The sequence below is a fragment of the Oncorhynchus clarkii genome, chromosome 2 (genome assembly GCF_045791955.1).
Source record: "Oncorhynchus clarkii lewisi isolate Uvic-CL-2024 chromosome 2, UVic_Ocla_1.0, whole genome shotgun sequence".
NCBI classification, from domain to species: domain Eukaryota; kingdom Metazoa; phylum Chordata; class Actinopteri; order Salmoniformes; family Salmonidae; genus Oncorhynchus; species Oncorhynchus clarkii.
In genome coordinates this window covers 28,953,507-28,972,587 of record NC_092148.1, presented here as the reverse complement: position 1 = coordinate 28,972,587, position 19,081 = coordinate 28,953,507, and the positions used below count along the sequence as shown (strand labels likewise).

The 19,081-nt window shown below is 43.0% G+C and overlaps 1 protein-coding gene across 1 annotated transcript in view; it reads right to left on the bottom strand.

The window, feature by feature from the left end:
• LOC139366273 (igLON family member 5-like) overlaps window positions 1-6,204 on the bottom strand; it is a 145,332-nt gene extending 139,128 nt beyond the window's left edge. The window contains exon 1 of the mRNA XM_071103576.1: window positions 5,617-6,204. Coding sequence (XP_070959677.1) covers window positions 5,617-5,677 — 61 coding nt within the window. The 5' untranslated portion in view covers window positions 5,678-6,204. The remainder of the gene's footprint in view (window positions 1-5,616) is intronic.
• Window positions 6,205-19,081: the final 12,877 nt, after the last annotated feature.

Genomic DNA, 19,081 nt, shown 5'->3' with positions numbered 1-19,081 from the left:
ACTGCAGCAGGGATTTTGGCCCACTCCTCCATACGGACCTTCTCCAGATCCTTTAGGTTTCGGGGCTGTTGCTGGGCAATACGGACTTTCAGCTCCCTCCAAAGATGTTCTATTGGGTTCAGGTCTGGAGACTGGCTAGTCCACTCCAGGACCTTGAGATGCTTCTTACGAAGCCACTCCTTAGTTGCCCTGGCTGTGTGTTTCGGGTCGTTGTCATGCTGGAAGAACCAGCCACGACCCATCTTCAATGCTCTTACTGGGGGAAGGAGGTTGTTGGCCAAGATCTCGCGATACATGGCCCCATCCATCCTCCCCTCAATACGGTGCAGTCGTCCTGTCCCCTTTGCAGAAAAGCATCCCCAAAGAATGATGTTTCCACCTCCATGCTTCACAGTGTCGTGTCTTTACTATCATTAACTGAAGACTTATAGTTTTTATCAAAGATTCTCTGTAATTAGTTATTACGCGATCAACTGATTAATCGTGTAACTAATTAACTAGGAAGTTGGGGCACCAAGGAAAAATATTCAGATTACAAAGTTATAATTTCCTAAAATAACTTTTCAGATATTTTATCTGATCAATTAGTCTTCGAATTAATGAATTATTTACTGTACCTCACGTTAGTCTCATTCCAAACGTCGTAAATTGTTGGTTATCTTCACGAACCCAGTCTTCACTATGAGTCATCCATACATCAATTGTCTTAAATCATTTATTTATTACTAAGTAATTCACAGAAATGCATAAACAAACAAGGTAAATATGGTTACATGAAAAGATAGGAGAATGTGCCCTAGTGGGCTAAACCGGCATGGCGGCTTGTTAGACAAAAGGGGAAGTGGGGGTCTACTAAGAAGTCACTACAGGGTTAATAATTATAACAATTGAAATGCTAATCCTTTACACATGAACGTTCACTCATTCGGGGACAATTGCAATCAATATATATATTTACACTCAGTGTGTCGTCTTGATTGCTGGTGAAAAGTTCATTTCTTTTGTAGAATTGTCCGTCTCTCTCCCTCTCTCTCTCGGCTGTGGTTAGAGGGGATTGTTCAGAGTGACATTCGTTATAGAATGGATGTTTCGGCGGTTGTAGTTCTTCACGTTCAATGATACCGAATTCCTAGCTGCAGACTAGTAATTAATATCAAAAACTTGTTTGTATTCTGTCGGTATCGATAGTCTAAGAGGCTAACAACGTGGTATGGTTAAAAGATTCAGCAACATGGTCTACAACCTTTAGCCATCTCGTAATTGAGATAAGCTCGGTCTGCTGATCGAAAACCCGAGTGGGGGTTTTATTCGGAAGGGCCGAAGAGGGCTGTCCCAGGATGTCTGATGCTAACTGGGCTCAGGGGCAGTCCTCTGATTTAGTTCAAATAAAAAGGGAATTGTATTATTCTTCATTAAACAGTCCAAAATCATATTACACAATTATGCAAACAGTATCATACTCACTCATTCATCTTATACAACAATTAGATGTAAACCTCATATCTGAGGCTATTATATAAACAGCGTTATGGTAATGTGGCCACACCGTCTCCCATGAGCTTCCCAAGTTGTGACAAACGGACCAGTTCGTAGCTGGATTCTTCACCGATCTTTTATACTTTCTCCGGAACATGAAATTTGTTCGTACCTCAAGTTCTGTGAGGTGGAAGGAATTCATTTGTTCTCCATGAAAATGTACTCTCTCTTTACTGTGTGTCCATGAGGAGATTCTCAGGAATTTACGACGTCTCTCTGACCACAGCAACCTAGTTGAAGGAGGAAAGGGGGAGGCAGGGAGAGGGGGATGGGCTTGCTATACCCAAAGAGGCCAACGTCATGACAACGGTTGGGATGGTGTTCTTGGGGTTGTACTCATCCCTCTTCTTCCTCCAAACACGGCGAGTGGAGTTTAGGCCAAAAAGCTATATTTTTGTCTCATCAGACCACATGACCTTCTCCCATTCCTCCTCTGGATCATCCAGATGGTCATTGGCAAACTTCAGACGGTCCTGGACATGCGCTGGCTTGAGCAGGGAGACCTTGCGTGCGCTGCAGGATTTTAATCCATGACGTCGTAGTGTGTTACTAATGATTTCCTTTGAGACTGTGTTCCCAGCTCTCTACAGGTCATTGACCAGGTCCTGCCGTGTAGTTCTGGGCTGTTCCCTCACCTTCCTCATGATCATTGATGCCCCACGAGGTGAGATCTTGCATGGAGCCCCAGACCGAGGGTGATTGACCGTCATCTTGAACTTCTTCCATTTTCTAATAATTGCGCCAACAGTTGTTGCCTTCTCACCAAGCTGCTTGCCTATTGTCCTGTTGCCCATCCCAGCCTTGTGCAGGTCTACAATTTAACCCTGATGTCCTTACACAGCTCGCTGGTCTTGGCCATTGTGGAGAGGTTGGAGTCTGTTTGATTGAGTGTGTGGACAGGTGTCTTTTATACAGGTAACGAGTTCAAACAGGTGCAGTTAATACAGGTAATGAGTGGAGAACAGGAGGGATCCTTAAATAAAAACTAACAGGTCTGTGAGAGCCGGAATTCTTACTGGTTGGTAGGTGATCAAATACTTATGTCATGCAATAAAATGCAAATTAATTACTTAAAAATCATACAATGTGATTTTCTGGATTTTTGTTTTAGATTCCGTCTCTCACAGTTGAAGTGCACCTATGATAAAAATTACAGACCTCTACATGCTTTGTAAGTAGGAAAACCTGCAAAATCGTCAGTGTATCTTGTTCTCCCCACTGTATGTAATCAGATAGAATGTGTTACTGTGTAGGAGCATGTGCTAGAATGTGAATCTGTACAGTTGCAGGTGCTATGTCTTTGTGCAGGTGCTAGCTTGTGTTACTGACATACTTACATCATGAGGTCGTAAATAAGCATCTCCTATTCCTAGACCATGAAATATCATCTTTAGCAGCAGTGCAGCATATTTATCATTACAAGTTAAGTGCATGCTAACATGAACCTCATAATAAGATACTTACCACAGGTGTGTGTCACAACAGCGATCCTCTTTGTGGGATCTAAATGGTTTAATTTGGTGTGGGGGCGTGGAGTTATATTCTCAGGCTTAGTTAGCTTTCATTGAGAAAATGAGTGGGAAGCAAAGTCTCCTAGTGTGCCATCTCAGACGTAGACGAGAAAGGTTTAGGAGAACCAGGTCCTATTAATTAGGCACCAAACATGAGAAAATTGACTGAAACAGGGAGAGACGCCCTGAACTTGTCCAATAAGAAACATTCGTTTTCATGTTCCGCTGCATAACATTTTGCTACTGTGTGCCATAATGAATACGACCTTGGTTATCACTCTGTCTGAGGATGGAAACTAATGACTTAGCATCTCTCAGTCCAATACAGCCACAGCCATTAAGCCGAAAGGTCCATAGCGCATTAGGTGCTCCTCAGAATGCTCACTAGGCGTTGTGCTTAGAGATGCCACAGCTACAACTTTGAACGTCACTGCACAGGTCAGCAGAAGCCATCATGATGTTTGACACTTCGTAGCTAATGGTAATATCCGCCTAACAGGAGTGCTGATCAATGACTAAATGGATGTAGCTTCAATCAAGCAGTGCAAACTTGATTTATAAATGACTCAAATAGCAACGGAGAATGATATGCCCAAACCAAAATCCCTGACAAGCTATAGGAGTACATTTCCATACTTTGCTTATACCTATTCAAGCCTCACAGATCTACACAGGTGCATAGGATGTAACCGCTATAGGGACTAAGGGTCAATTTGGGAGTGAGGACTCCATCTGACACACTCCAATGAGCCCTACACATGCTCACGTCTTTGGGGCACCTTGCATGATTTAACAGGGAGCTGACCAGGCTTTTAATGGCTGTGTTCCATCCTTCTTCCCTCATCCTTCATGCATGCCTCCACATGAGTGGGTGTGTGGCGGTAGCAGCAGCTTCATACTATAGTGTCAATGTACCACACAGAACAAAGATGACGCTGATGTACAGTATTCTCAGTCAACTGCAAACCATAACGTTTAATGTGCTACACACTAAAACAAGAATATGGCCTCTCTAGGCTTCATTCATGTACAGTTTAGTGCTAGAACATGTGGATATGGTAGGTTTGTAAAATGCAATTTTAGTTCAATAAATTCATATGTCCTTAGAATCTTAAAAGCAGGTTGTGAATTGGTACTGTGAACCCAATATGGGCTATAATCATATGGTTTCATGCTGTTCTGTTTGGTGTTTGTGTCTTTCAGGGCTGTCCATCTGCCCCATTCTTGATGTAGCCTAGGTCCTACTCGAATCCCACCATAACCAGCTGGGTACTCCACTACTCCTGCCCGGAAGGAACATGGGAGTAGGAATCTACCCGGCCCTGCCTGCATCTGTGAACAATTATAGCATCTTATTACACTGACACATCAATTATTGTTATTAAGGCCAGGTTATTTATTTAATTTATGATTTCCCACAGGTAATGAGGGAGAGTAATCGAGGCACGCATGTGTGATGTGTGGTTTAATGTGTGGTTTAATATGTGGTTTGCGTCACGGCACTTGCGCAAGGGGCGCACCAGATGTTGGAAGGAGCGCGGGGGGAGGCATAAAATAATCTACAACAACATCAACAGTGTGTGGATTGAGATACAACAAAACTGCAAGATCGTTATACTATCGGCCACGGTAGGAAATTAAAAGCATTAGGGCTGTGACTTATATTGCAATGCTATTTATCTTCCGGCGCTTCATATGACATAGCACTTTTGTGATGCCCAAGTTTCCCTTCCAAGTTTCCCATTGTCCAATTTATGAGGCACCTCCATCCTTTGTGGAATTAATAACAAAGCATACTGAAATCCCCTATGAATCATCCGGATGTACAAGCGAGCTCCGCAATTATCTTACAATTATCTTTTAAAACGTTAAAAGCAACCGTGGTGGATAAATAACTAGCCACGGCGAGGGAAAGTATTGAAGGTTACTAGGCTACGCTGTACAGAGTGCCCTATACGTGTTGGAATGCCCCAAGCTCTATCTCTCTGCCTATTGTTATCTCTCAACCTTGCAGAAAAGGTTTTTTTTGCTACACTCTTCTCAACTGCTTGTACTGCTTCGCAAAGTATGTAGGAGCAGTGTGAGCGCCATACTACACGTTATCTGCGCGGGTTACCACCAGATCAATCATGTCACGTATTGGAATGCGCCAGCCTTCTGATAGACCAGAGAGGATGGGAATGGGGTGTCTCGAATTCTGAAGTGAAATATGTTAACATGCACCACTCGTAGGCTACAAGCAAGCTGAAGATGGAGCCGTGCGCTGCGCAAAGGCTGTAGCCTATACCTACCACATGCTAACGCACACTCACAGTTTCATCCACTCACACCTCTCACTCTCTCGCGCGCGCGCCCTCCCTATCTCTCGCTCTCCAAACTGTGAGCAAATGAAAACCGAGTGTGCACTGTAGCACACACACGCATGATTCATAAGCAGGTAGACCCCCATCACGAAGTCTCGGCATTAGTATTCACCTCCAGCACCGTACCAGAGAGAATGAAGGGGAAGATGCATGTATGGATCCAATCCAGCGGCAACATCAAATCAAAGTAGCGTACTAGAACTTACCTTTCGACAGCAATGCGAGGAGCAAACCAGCGAACACGTTTCGTAAGACTGGGCAGCTCATGTTTTGATGTTTCGAGGGATTATTAGTTGTTGTTTTCGTAGTAGAATACCGCTGTAGTCCCCTTGTATGGAGCCTTTGCAGGAAAAATGTAAAAAGATCTACCTGGTGTGTTTTATTTATGTCCAACAGTAATAACCAACTGCTTTTACATGTGACTGAACAAAAACATGAGTCTATCCCCTTGACTTTTCTCGTTGATGATTCCCCTTAGCCAAAGAAGGGATTGTTGATGTTTTCGTAGACGTAGAGGGAATACCAAATGACAAAATCCTGGTGCAAAAATCTCAAATATTCCAGGCACTGAATTGATGTTGTTTTCAAAGGTTTGGAGAGCAAATGTGCTCAAATACGCACCTAGACACGAAGGTAAATACTCAACTGTTTTCTGCCAAATATTCGACAGAACATTGCAAACTAATGGATACAATACTGCGTTCTGTAGTTGACAATTCGTCCCGTAATTAGCCTCCTCTCCTCTATCTCTTGTCGGTATGCAGCGCGTCTTGTCGCCCTGCACTCAATGCATTGCTCCGAGAAACAACAAATGCGAAGCGCGCAAGAAAAGGCATGATTGACAGCTCAAGGAGAACTCCTTTCTTCCAATCATCGCCACCAAGGAAGGGGGCGGGAGCTACTATTGCACTGCAGCCCCTCTTGGAGAGGGTGGGAAAGGACGCGGACTGGCCAATCCGAGCTGCATGGTAGGCGGGTAAAAGCGCGAGGCGAAAACGGCGCGGTGATAATGCAATGTGATTTATCGCAGGCTTAGTCTTGCTGCAGTACTCGGAGAAACAGTGGTCCACAGGGGGAAAGACATAATAACTATACAACAGGGACGGAGGTAGAGTGAGAGCGGGATAGGTGGAGCTAAGAGGAATAGGTGCATGGTGGGTATCTGAATTGGGCTATTGGATAAAGGGTGAAGGTTCTATTCGGGTTGTTTTGTCGGCGTAGGCCCAGGGGTTGCCCACATGACCATAGAATGGATGGAGTTCCAATAACTTAGAATGGGAAACATCTTACAGTGAAACATGAATATACCAGTGAACACTTATTATGGAAAAGCAAACCATTTTGATAACAGTTACACCTGTAACTGCACTTGTTGGAAGACCATGCAATTGAGTCCACATGAGCGTTTTGGAATATCACTAGGCCTACTCGTCTAGAAAAAAGCCAACCGCATTAAGCAGGGTTTATGCACATGGCTACAAGCTCTGCAGTGTTGAAGCATGCAACACCGAATATTCCCTACACATCATATATTCATTCCATTGATAGTCAAATGAAATCAGTCAGAGTCACCCAACAAGCTGTACAAACGGAGATTCAGATTCAGCACCATTGAAGTGGACAGCGACATAACCGGAATATGGAAGTGCAGCACAATTGAGGTGGACAGTGTGCGAATCAGAATTCAGAAGTTCAGGACCATTGAAGTGGACAGCGACGGAATCGGATTTCGAACGTTTAGCACCTGGGCAGTGGACTGCGGCGTTTCGGGCGCACTACTGGCACTCCCTACTGGGGAATCCCTTATAATGAGATTAAGCCTAACGAGGAACGGGGAGGCTCCTCTAGGAACTCTGCAGGTTTGGGGAGTGTAATGTAACTGATTACAAAAAAAAGAAAGAACTGTAAGCCATTATGTTACCAGCTAACATATTGTTATCAGATTACCGATACTTTTGAAAAACTAGATGATTACTTTTAAATTCAGAAAATATGTCTGCGGAAAAGAAAATGTACTTTTCTGTTTTCTCAATTGCATTCAAATCAGTATTTGAAGGCGCAAATGTAAGTTTGTTCCGCCTGAGGGAGTCTGACCACAAGTCAGAGACCACTATGATGACACACCAAATGCTTTTGTCTTCCAATGGTGCAACTGTTGTCTGCATTCAAAGATTATACATCCAATTTGAATAAACACTTGTAGGTAAGGACGACAGCAGCGGTGTAGCCTACGGGCGACACGGATATAACTTATTATGAATATCTACCTAGCGCAATTATGTAAATCACACTCCTGCTTTCTCATTTAGCTGTTTGCGGCTTACGGATTGTGGTTATTGTGGATGACTGTTCACACATTTAGCCTATATGTGTATTTAAACCCAACGATGGTTGTTTTGAATAAGTTTAAGCTGCCCATCAATCTTTTTTTTTGCGACTATGGAGAGACAGTGAAAAATGTGATCTTGCAACAGTTGCATAGAGCGGATCCCACTGGGCCCGATCCCACTGAGTAATAAATGGTTGAATCAACGTAGTTGCTACGTAATTTCACCAACAAAAAAATCTATGTGAGGACGTTGAAACAACGTGGAAATCTGATTGGATTTGCAAAAAGTCATCAATGTAAGGAACATAATATTATTTTCACCCAACTATTCACCTAAATCCAATGACAGGGTGACATGTTTTGTTGATTAAACGTTGAAATCACGTTAGGGTTGACAACTCAACTAAATGTAAATGAAAACTAGACGTTGAACCGACGTCTGTCCCCTGTGGTTTGGAATAAAAGTTTGAGAGAGTTCCTCCCTTCTGGACTCCTCCTTGGTATTGTGCTAAACATACTGTCAAAAACTAGTTTAATTTAAGAAGACCGCAAGTGGGGCTTTTATTTCTCAATCTAAACCGTGCTGATAAAAAAATTTAAACAATAGGCCTATAGCAAATGCAACATGTGGCATTCATTTTTCAAATGCAAATAGCATTTTTCGGTAGTGCTCAAACCATGCCCTTCCACGAGAGCAATGAGCCCGAAGCAACTGGAAGCAATGAGCCCAATCAGTCCTCCATGACATCAAAATCATAAACAACAGAGTAGGCTAATAAGCCCTTCGTTTCTGGGTTATACTCAGGTAAAACAAACCGGCTAATCTATATTTCCAAGTCTTATTCTTGAAGATTAAGGGCTATTAAATCAATTGGAATGACTGGAAATCTGACTGAACTTTAGGGTTTTTAATGTACAGATATATCCTAATCGTATTACTATCTGTATTGAAGTAGAAAGCAATTGGTTAGATGAAACCTACATAACCCATAAAGTAAAATACAACATCCATCTAAGGCTTTAACATCGGTTTATCCTGCATTAGATGTCATTCAATTGGTAATATTCATTTTCGTCCACTAATGCCTCTTAAAGCAAAAGTAAAAGTAACTAATTACGTTACTGATGTTGGTTAATACAAAGTTATGTTACTGATTACAATTTTGGACAGGTATCTAGTAACTGTAATGGATTACATTCAGAAAGTTACCTACCCTACCCTGGAACTCTGTTACCTACTCTAATAATGACCCATGAGTCCATAGCCTGCTCCAAAACATCTTACACAATACTTTTAAGGGAGTTAGGTTACACATTAGTACCCAACTTGTTCTCACTTTTGCATGGTGTTATTACCATATTCATATTTGCCAGCATTTGAATATAACACACTGTAGGCTTACATTCACATCCTATCCTACACTGGAGCTCCCCAGGGGTGCGTGCTCAGTCCCCTCCTGTACTCCCTGTTCACCCACGACTGCATGGCCAGGGACGACTCCAACACCATCATTAAGTTTGCTGATGACACAACAGTGGTAGGCCTGATCACCGACAACGACGAGACAGCCTATAGGTAGGAGGTCAGAGACCTGGCCGGGTGGTGCCAGAATAACAACCTATTCCTCAATGTAACCAAGACTAAGGAGATGATTGTGGACTACAGGAAATGGAGCACCGAGCATGTCCCCATTCTCATCGACGGGGCTGTAGTGGAGCAGGTTGAGAGCTTCAAATTCCTTGGTGTCCACATCAACAACAAACTAGATTGGTCCAAACGCACCAAGACAGTCGTGAAGAGGGCACGACAAAGCCTATTCCCCCTCAGGAAACTAAAAGGATTTGGCATGGGTCCTGAGATCCTCAAAAGCTTCTACAGCTGCAACATCGAGAGCATCCCGACCGGTTGCATCACTGCCTAGTACGGCAATTGCTCGGCCTCCGACCGCAAGGCACTTCAGAGAGTAGTGCGTACGGCCCAGTGCATCACTGGGGCAAAGCTGCCTGCCATCCAGGACCTCTACACCAGGCGGTGTCAGAGGAAGGCCCTAAAAATTGTCAAAGGCCCCAGCCACCCCAGTCATAGACCGTTCTCTGTACTACCGCATGGCAAGCGGTACCGGAGTGCCAAGTCTAGGACAAAAAGGCTTCTCAACAGTTTTTACACCCAAGCCATAAGACTACTGAACAGATAACCAAATGGTTACCCGGACTATTTGCATTGTGTGCCCCCCCCCAACCCCTCTTTTACGCTGCTGCTACACTCTGTTTATCTTATATGCATTGTCACTTTAATTTACATACTACCTACATTGGCCCTACCAAACCAGGGCTCCCGCACATTGGCTAACCGGGCTATCTGAATTGTGTCCCACCACCCACCAACCCCTCTTTTTTACGCTTCTGCTACTCTCTGTTCATCATATATGCATAGTCACTTTAACCATACCTACATGTACATACTACCTCAATCAGCCTGACTAACAGGTGTCTGTATATAGCCTTGCTACTCTTTTTTCAAATGTCTTTTTACTGTTGTTTTATTTCTTTACTTACACACACACACACACACTTTTTTTCCCGCACCATTGGTTTGAGCCTGTAAGTAAGCATTTCACTGTAAGGTGTTGTATTCGGCGCACGTGACAAATAAAATTGGATTTGATTTGATATATTCATCTGTTTATGTAACGCAATGTAGACCGACAATATGGTATTTTCTCACAAGTTCACCCAATTAGCTACACATTTGCACTGAAATGCCGCAGGATACAAAGCTGGTTCTTCATTAGCATAGAAAGACATTGACTTTATATGGAACCAAACAGATTTGATAGAGAGGTATACAGTGTCAATACCCTATTAATGGCATTCATGATAGTAATCAGAAATTCAACCAGGCTGCTGTACACAGGCTCTGCATTTAAATAAACCTGTCAAAAGTTGTTGTTTGTTTGTAATTCCATTGTTTTAGTTTTTATAAAAGACACACCTGAGCATTTTGACTAAATTTGACAGAACCAATTACCCTCATTCTTCCAAACTCCCTGGAGTTGTCATTCTGTGTTTTGGGGATGCAATGGAGCTGAAGAATGTTTGATTATGTATCACCAAAAGTTTGTTATAGTTTGGGAATCCCACTCCCCAGTTATAACTTGGCTTCTGCATTCTGCATTTTGACAGAAATGGGTGTGTGTGTGTGTTTGTGTGTGTGTGTGTGTGTTTGTGTATGCATGTGTGAGCTAAAGATAATGACATTGAACAATTGAAAGCCTAAGTGACAATAATTTCACTGCCAATTAACCAATTTTAAAGGCATATGCAGTAATGCCATTTATCCACGCATTTTGGCACATTGAGTCAAACCCAGGTTGATCAGAATTCAGTGCTGCAGCTTATCTGAGTCCCAAATGGCACCTTATTGCTCATAGAGAGCCCTGTGGGTCCTGGTCAAAAGTAGTTCACTATAGTGCACTATATAGGCAATAGGGTGCCATTTGGGACTCAGCCCTTATCCAAACACCCCATCTGATGAGGTTAGAATGAGACTCACCAGGGAAGTATCCCCTCAAGTGTCTGCTGTGCATGGCGCTAACAGTCTCTCTCTCTCTGTCTGTCTGTCTGTCTGTCTGTCTGTCTGTCTGTCTGTCTGTCTCTCTGTCTCTCTCTCTCTCTCTCTCTGTGTCTCTGTCTCTGTCTCAGTCTCTCTCTCTCGCTCTCTCTGTGTGTGTCTATGCCAGGGCCTGTGTATAAGATGCCCTGCCGCCAGCCTGTTTAGTATGGTTATGTATGGAAATGCGGTCTCTCTCTCTCTCTCTCTCTCTCTCTCTCTCTCTCTCTCTCTCTCTCTCTCTCTCTCTCTCTCTCTCTCTCTCTCCCCCTCTCTCTCTCTCTCTCCCTCTCTCTCTCTCTCTCCCTCTCTCTCCCTCTCTCTCCCCCCTTTCCCCACCTGCTCCCTCTGTACTTAAGCCCCCCCCGCATTAATTGGCATGACATAGGCGACCGACACATGCTTGTAATGCACTGTCCCTCAGAGCCCTGCGGTGAGAGGGAGGGAATGAGGGACAGAAAGAGGGATGGAGGTAGAGGATAAGGTAGGGAGAGAGTGCGAGAAAGCCTTGAGTCCCATTGAGATTGCCCTCTGAAACCAGATATCCCTAGAGGGCTAGAGTGAGACGGAGAATAGAGAGGGAGGAACAGAGAGACCGATAGGGAGAAAGAGAGAGGATGGATGAGACAAACACAGAAAGTGGGATGGAAGAAAAGAGAGAGGGGGGTAATCATGTAAGAGATTATCTCGCTTGTGGAGTGTGAAGAGGAGGGGCAAAGTAAGACTGAGAGAGAGAGAGAGAGAGAGATGTGGTTGAAAGTGAAAGGTCTTTGACTTGTTAGAAATCTCCCACAGATTCCCACCTGTTGTGGCCCTAATAGGGTTGTGTGTCACCGAGGTTCCCCATACACCCTGCAGCCAGAGGAGAGGCCTACTCAACATGTAGAGGAAACATTTATTTGCCATATTAATCTTGTTCATTTTCACCCTTGATACCACGCCTGCTGTTACAGCGGCCTAATTTGATGTCGTTACAACCACTTTAAGCGTACAATTGTTTTCTCTGCTGATTGCCCCGGCAACACGTTACGCCTGTAAAGCCCCTTGAAATTGAAAATCTGAATCCGAATCAGAGAAAAAAAGTATCCACTGAAGGAGGCGTAGAGGAGCGAGGGAAGGAGGAAATAAAGGAAATAGAAAGAGAGGATATAAGGAAGGAGGGGATCAGGAAATAAAAATGGGAAGTCGAAGAAAACTAAAAGGAGGAGTCTTAAGAGATTTCTTTCCCTTTTGTGTCCAAAATGGCCACCCTAATACACATTAGTACTTCATTTTGTGATATGTCTCAAGACTCCTGTCTGATTATTTTTTACCCAGAAATGTGTGTGTGTTTAATCCCATGATTCCCCTGGGGCTACTGTAAATTATGTATGGTAAATCTATGATGAAACATGGTGGGGAGAGACTAGTCACCTTTTAATGCGAGTGGAGCAGAGCCGGAGTAAGCCAAAGTGTGCGGCCTTGAAGACGGATCAAAGCACCAAGCTGTAATAGATGATAGGGTTTAATCATGTCTAGCTACCGCCTCTCTCTCTCTCTCTCTCGCTCTCTCTCGTGTGCCAACTCTCTCTCTCTCTCTGTTTTGTGAGCCATATCAGTCTCTCTCTCGCTCTCTCTCTCTTGCTCTTTAGTAAACCCTACAAGAGATACCATGGTTATCATTGTCAATCATTGTCTTACAAGAATCACAAGCCACCAACATTGCAAGCAGAGATTCAGCAGCCTTGAATTCAGAAGTTCAGCACCACATGACAGTGGACAGCAGCCTGTCAATCACACTGATGGGTGAATTCCATGTTACATGAGTAGGTCTAAACAGGAAGAAGAAGCCTGGTACGGAAAAGTTCCCTATTAACTCTGTTTGCTAGCTTGTTTCAGCCATATTTTCCAAACCAAACGTTACAATGGTAGGTAAATTAAAATAAAATACATTGCCCCAATGTTTCTTAGATCTGAACCCACACAAGTTCTTAACATCCAAATCAAGCATGTTTATCTTCCGGACCGTTATGTATTTCATTGTCCCCCACCCACACATGGCCATAAACTATACTGGACGCTCCGAGGTGAAGTATCTCCTAGATGCAGATCTAGGATCAGATCCCCTCCACAATCCTAATGCTAAACTGTCCCAAGATCAGCGTCTGGGGGCAACTTCATCCTCTACCATACTGTGCAAGTGCATAAAACATAACCACAGAGCTCAAAATGAGCAGATATCTCTTTATCTCATGCTCCTACTTCATTCTTGTTTGACTGCTTTGTTATTTTGGATCCCTTTCTCCCCCTTTCTTTTTGTTGGGTGAGTCTCATGGTTGGGTGAGTCTCATGAGTAGCCCTTTAATCCTCTCCATCCCCTCTGGCCCGAAAGCCTCACTGAGCCTCACTCTATCCATCTACTCCTGTCCTTGGCGTTGCCCCAGAAAACATGTTACTCTTGTAAAACCTACCATGAACAATACTTGAAAAGGCCTTGAATTGTTCCATTTATAAACCCCATGTCCATTCTGTTTATTAAGAATAAAATAGAATAGGACATCTTTTTTCCCCAAAGGAATAAATGGCATATCTAAATAAATGGTTGGAAAGCATATGGATAATGACATTGCCTGTGGAAAAACTCATAGCTCTTTATGCTCATTTCAAATAAAATAACTTTCTCCTAAAGTAGAATCCACTATTTGGTTTCCATAGACATTGCACTTTAAACCGAGCTCGCTCATTAATCAATGGTGTGCTTATAGAGTTTATTGAACTCTGACTCAGCCATCAGAAAGCTGTAGAGCGAGAGCTCTGTTAGGATTTAGTCAATGTTCTTGAAAGTGGAATCTTTACACTTCTCCTCTGCACTGAATTGCCACTCCCCAGGCCTGTGGAAATATGGCATTGATGAATAACACGAGTTGGGCAGTAGATATCTATCAAATCACACCATGCCAAGTGCTATAGTTTTAAGGACTGAGCACCCGGGCTTATAACTTGCTCACACATCTCTCATCTCTCTCTGCTCCTCCCTTGTTCCATAATGGATTATTTGGCTCTGTCCTCTTTTTCTCCTTCCTTCTGTCTGCTTACTCTCTTTCGCACTCATTCCTCTTCTTTCCCCGCCTCTCTTTCCTTAATATCTCCTCCGCTTCCTTCTCTTTCCTCTTCTATCCCCCGTCTCTCTTTCCTTAATATCTCCTCTGCTTCCTTCTCTTTCCTCTTCTTCCCCTGTCTCTCTTTCCTTAATATCTCCTCCGCTTCCTTCTCTTTCCTCTTCTTTCCCCCGTCTCTCTTTCCTTAATATCTCCTCTGCTTCCTTCTCTTTCCTCTTCTTCCCCTGTCTCTCTTTCCTTAATATCTCCTCTGCTTCCTTCTCTTTCCTCTTCTTTCCCCGCCTCTCTTTCCTTAATATCTCCTCTGCTTCCTTCTCTTTCCTCTTCTTTCCCCGCCTCTCTTTCCTTAATATCTCCTCTGCTTCCTTCTCTTTCCTCTTCTTTCCCCGCCTCTCTTTCCTTAATATCTCCTCTGCTTCCTTCTCTTTCCTCTTCTTTCCCCGCCTCTCTTTCCTTAATATCTCCTCTGCTTCCTTCTCTTTCCTCTTCTTCCCCTGTCTCTCTTTCCTTAATATCTCCTCTGCTTCCTTCTCTTTCCTCTTCTTTCCCCCGTCTCTCTTTCCTTAATGTCTCCTCTGCTTCCTTCTCTTTCCTCTTCTATCCCCCGTCTCTCTTTCCTTAATATCTCCTCTGCTTCCTTCTCTTTCCTCTTCTTTCCCCGCCTCTCTTTCCTTAATATCTCCTCTGCTTCCTTCTCTTTCCTCTTCTTTCCCCGCCTCTCTTTCCTTAATATCTCCTCTGCTTCCTTCTCTTTCCTCTTCTTTCCCCGCCTCTCTTTCCTTAATATCTCCTCTGCTTCCTTCTCTTTCCTCTTCTTTCCCCGCCTCTCTTTCCTTAATATCTCCTCTGCTTCCTTCTCTTTCCTCTTCTTCCCCTGTCTCTCTTTCCTTAATATCTCCTCTGCTTCCTTCTCTTTCCTCTTCTTTCCCCCGTCTCTCTTTCCTTAATATCTCCTCTGCTTCCTTCTCTTTCCTCTTCTTCCCCTGTCTCTCTTTCCTTAATATCTCCTCTGCTTCCTTATCTTTCCTCTTCTATCCCCCGTCTCTCTTTCCTTAATATCTCCTCTGCTTCCTTCTCTTTCCTCTTCTTTCATGCTCGCTTTCCTTAATATCTCCTCTGCTTCCTCCTCTTTCCTCTTCTTTCCCCTGTCTCTCTTTCCTTAATATCTCCTCTGCTTCCTTCTCTTTCCTCTTCTTTCATGCTCGCTTTCCTTAATATCTCCTCTGCTTCCTCCTCTTTCCTCTTCTTTCCCCCGTCTCGCTTTCCTTAATATCTCCTCTGCTTCCTTCTCTTTCCTCTTCTTCCCCTGTCTCTCTTTCCTTAATATCTCCTCTGCTTCCTTCTCTTTCCTCTTCTTCCCCTGTCTCTCTTTCCTTAATATCTCCTCTGCTTCCTTCTCTTTCCTCTTCTTCCCCTGTCTCTCTTTCCTTAATATCTCCTCTGCTTCCTTCTCTTTCCTCTTCTTCCCCCGTCTCTCTTTCCTTAATATCTCCTCTGCTTCCTTCTCTTTCCTCTTCTTCCCCTGTCTCTCTTTCCTTAATATCTCCTCTGCTTCCTTCTCTTTCCTCTTCTTTCCCCCGTCTCTCTTTCCTTAATATCTCCTCTGCTTCCTTCTCTTTCCTCTTCTATCCCCCGTCTCTCTTTCCTTAATATCTCCTCTGCTTCCTTCTCTTTCCTCTTCTTTCATGCTCGCTTTCCTTAATATCTCCTCTGCTTCCTTCTCTTTCCTCTTCTTCCCCTGTCTCCCTTTCCTTAATATCTCCTCTGCTTCCTTCTCTTTCCTCTTCTATCCCCCGTCTCTCTTTCCTTAATATCTCCTCTGCTTCCTTCTCTTTCCTCTTCTTCCCCTGTCTCTCTTTCCTTAATATCTCCTCTGCTTCCTTCTCTTTCCTCTTCTTTCATGCTCGCTTTCCTCTACTTCCCACTGGGCACACTACGTCATTTCGACGTAGATAATTGGGTCATATTTGGTTGAGACGTTGATCAATGAGATTACGACCTATATTCACCCACTCAAAAAGACAGCCAAAGTCGAATGTCCAATCAATTCACTGCGTTTTCAACCATCTAAAAGCACCAGACAATTCCAATGGGAAAAAACCTCTCGGACGTTTTGCTTAGTTGTCATCCAACCATTTAAAAGCACAGTAAAGTTCAACTGGGGATACAATGTCAGATATTCTGTTTAGTTATACAACAACTTAATCTGTTATCACTGTGCTTCATCGAATAGCACAACCAAATGACTTGGATTGCAGTTGAGATTACAATGAAGTACATGGTGCATCAAGATTCTTCACAGATTATTACAGCAATCGTGAGGATCTCCACAGACCTGTGATGACCTATGCATGCTACTTTGAACATGCACGTTTTATATGATTACAGAAGAAGAGAAGTTACAGTGACCTCAACATGTGTTATAGTTACAGTAACCTCAGAATGTGTTATAGTTAGAGTAACCTCAAAATGTGTTATATTTACAGTAACCTCAAAATGTGTTATAGTTACAGTAACCTCAAAATGTGTTATAGTTACAGTAACATCAAAATGTGTTATAGTTACAGTAACCTCAAAATGTGTTATAGTTACAGTAACCTCAACATGTGTTATAGTTACAGTAACCTCAAAATGTGTTATAGTTACAGTAACCTCAAAATATGTTATAGTTACAGTAACCTCAAAATGTGTTATAGATGATTGTGGACTTCAGGAAACAGCAGAGGGAACACCCCCCTATCCACATCGATGGAACAGTAGTGGAGAGGGTAGCAAGTTTTAAGTTCCTCGGCATACACATCACAGACAAACTGAATTGGTCCACTCACACAGACAGCATCGTGAAGAAGGCCCAGCAGCGCCTCTTCAACCTCAGGAGGCTGAAGAAATTCGGCTTGTCACCAAAAGCACTCACAAACTTCTACAGATGCACAATCGAGAGCATCCTGGCGGGCTGTATCACCGCCTGGTATGGCAACTGCACCGCCCTCAACCGTAAGGCTCTCCAGAGGGTAGTGAGGTCTGCACAACGCATCACCGGGGGCAAACTACCTGCCCTCCAGGACACCTACACCACCCGATGTCACAGGAAGGCCATAAAGATCATCAAGGACATCAACCACCCGAGCCACTGCCTGTTCACCCCGCTATCATCCAGAAGGCGAGGTCAGTACAGGTGCATCAAAGCTGGGACCGAGAGACTGAAAAACAGCTTCTATCTCAAGGCCATCAGACTGTTAAACAGCCACCACTAACACTGAGTGGCTGCTGCCAACACACTGACACTGACTCAACTCCAGCCACTTTAATAATGGGAATTGATGGGAAATGATGTAAATATATCACTAGCCACTTTAAACAATGCTACCTTATATAAATGTTACTTACCCTACATTATTCATCTCATACGCATACGTATATACTGTACTCTATATCATCGACGGTATCCTTATGTAATACATGTATCACTAGCCACTTTATACTATACTATGCCACTTTGTTTACATACTCATCTCATTTGTACATACTGTACCCGATACCATCTACTGTATCTTGCCTATGCTGCTCTGTACCATCACTCATTCATATATCCTTATGTACATATTCTTTATCCCCTTACACTGTGTACAAGACAGTAGTTTTGGAATTGTTAGTTAGATTACTTGTTATTACTGCATTGTCGGAACTAGAAGCACAAGCATTTCGCTACACTCGCATTAACATCTGCTAACCATGTGTATGTGACAAATAAAATTTGATTTGATTTGATTTGATTTAGTTACAGTAACCTCAAAATGTGTTATAGTTACAGTAACCTCAACATGTGTTATAGTTCCAGTAACCTCAAAATGTGTTATAGTTACAGTAACCTCAAAATGTGTTATAGTTACAGTAACCTCAAAATGTTTATAGTTACAGTAACCTCAAAATGTGTTATAGTTACAGTAACCTCAAAATGTGTTATAGTTACAGTAACCTCAAAATGTGTTATAGTTCCAGTAACCTCAAAATGTGGCCATGGATGTGTTACTCATTTTAAGGTTTAATGGTACATTTGTTTGTAAGAGCCTTAACTTTAGGCTATTTAGTGTATTACAAAAGTAATATTGAATTGTGTTTGGTTGACAACACAACCATATATCAACATTTAAAATAAATGTATCTACTGCTTGGATAGTTCCATCTGAGCCTCTGGCTTAATCCCATTCTTTAACTTTTATTTTTGGTTGAGTTGAAGACATGAATTCAACACATTATTTGTTAACTTGTCGACAAGTGAATAGGTTATTTATTGTATTTCGAATATGATATTGAAATGTGTTTGGTTGTCAACGCAACCAGATATCAATGTTTGAAGGACATGTATCTTCTGCTTGGATAGTTCCCTCTGTGTCACTGACTTAGTCTGGCTTTTAATGGCAGTTTTTCTACAAATATAATAAATTATATGTTGGATTCACGCCCCCATCTGTAATGGTCTGGGTGTAGCTGGTGCAGAGGCGTCAGGCGCAGGACAGCAGAGATGAGTAACACAAGTGACTTTACTCAAATATTCCAATAACATGTCGTAAATACCGAGCCCATAATAACGGACCGAACATACATAAAACAATCACGCACAAAAACCACGGGGA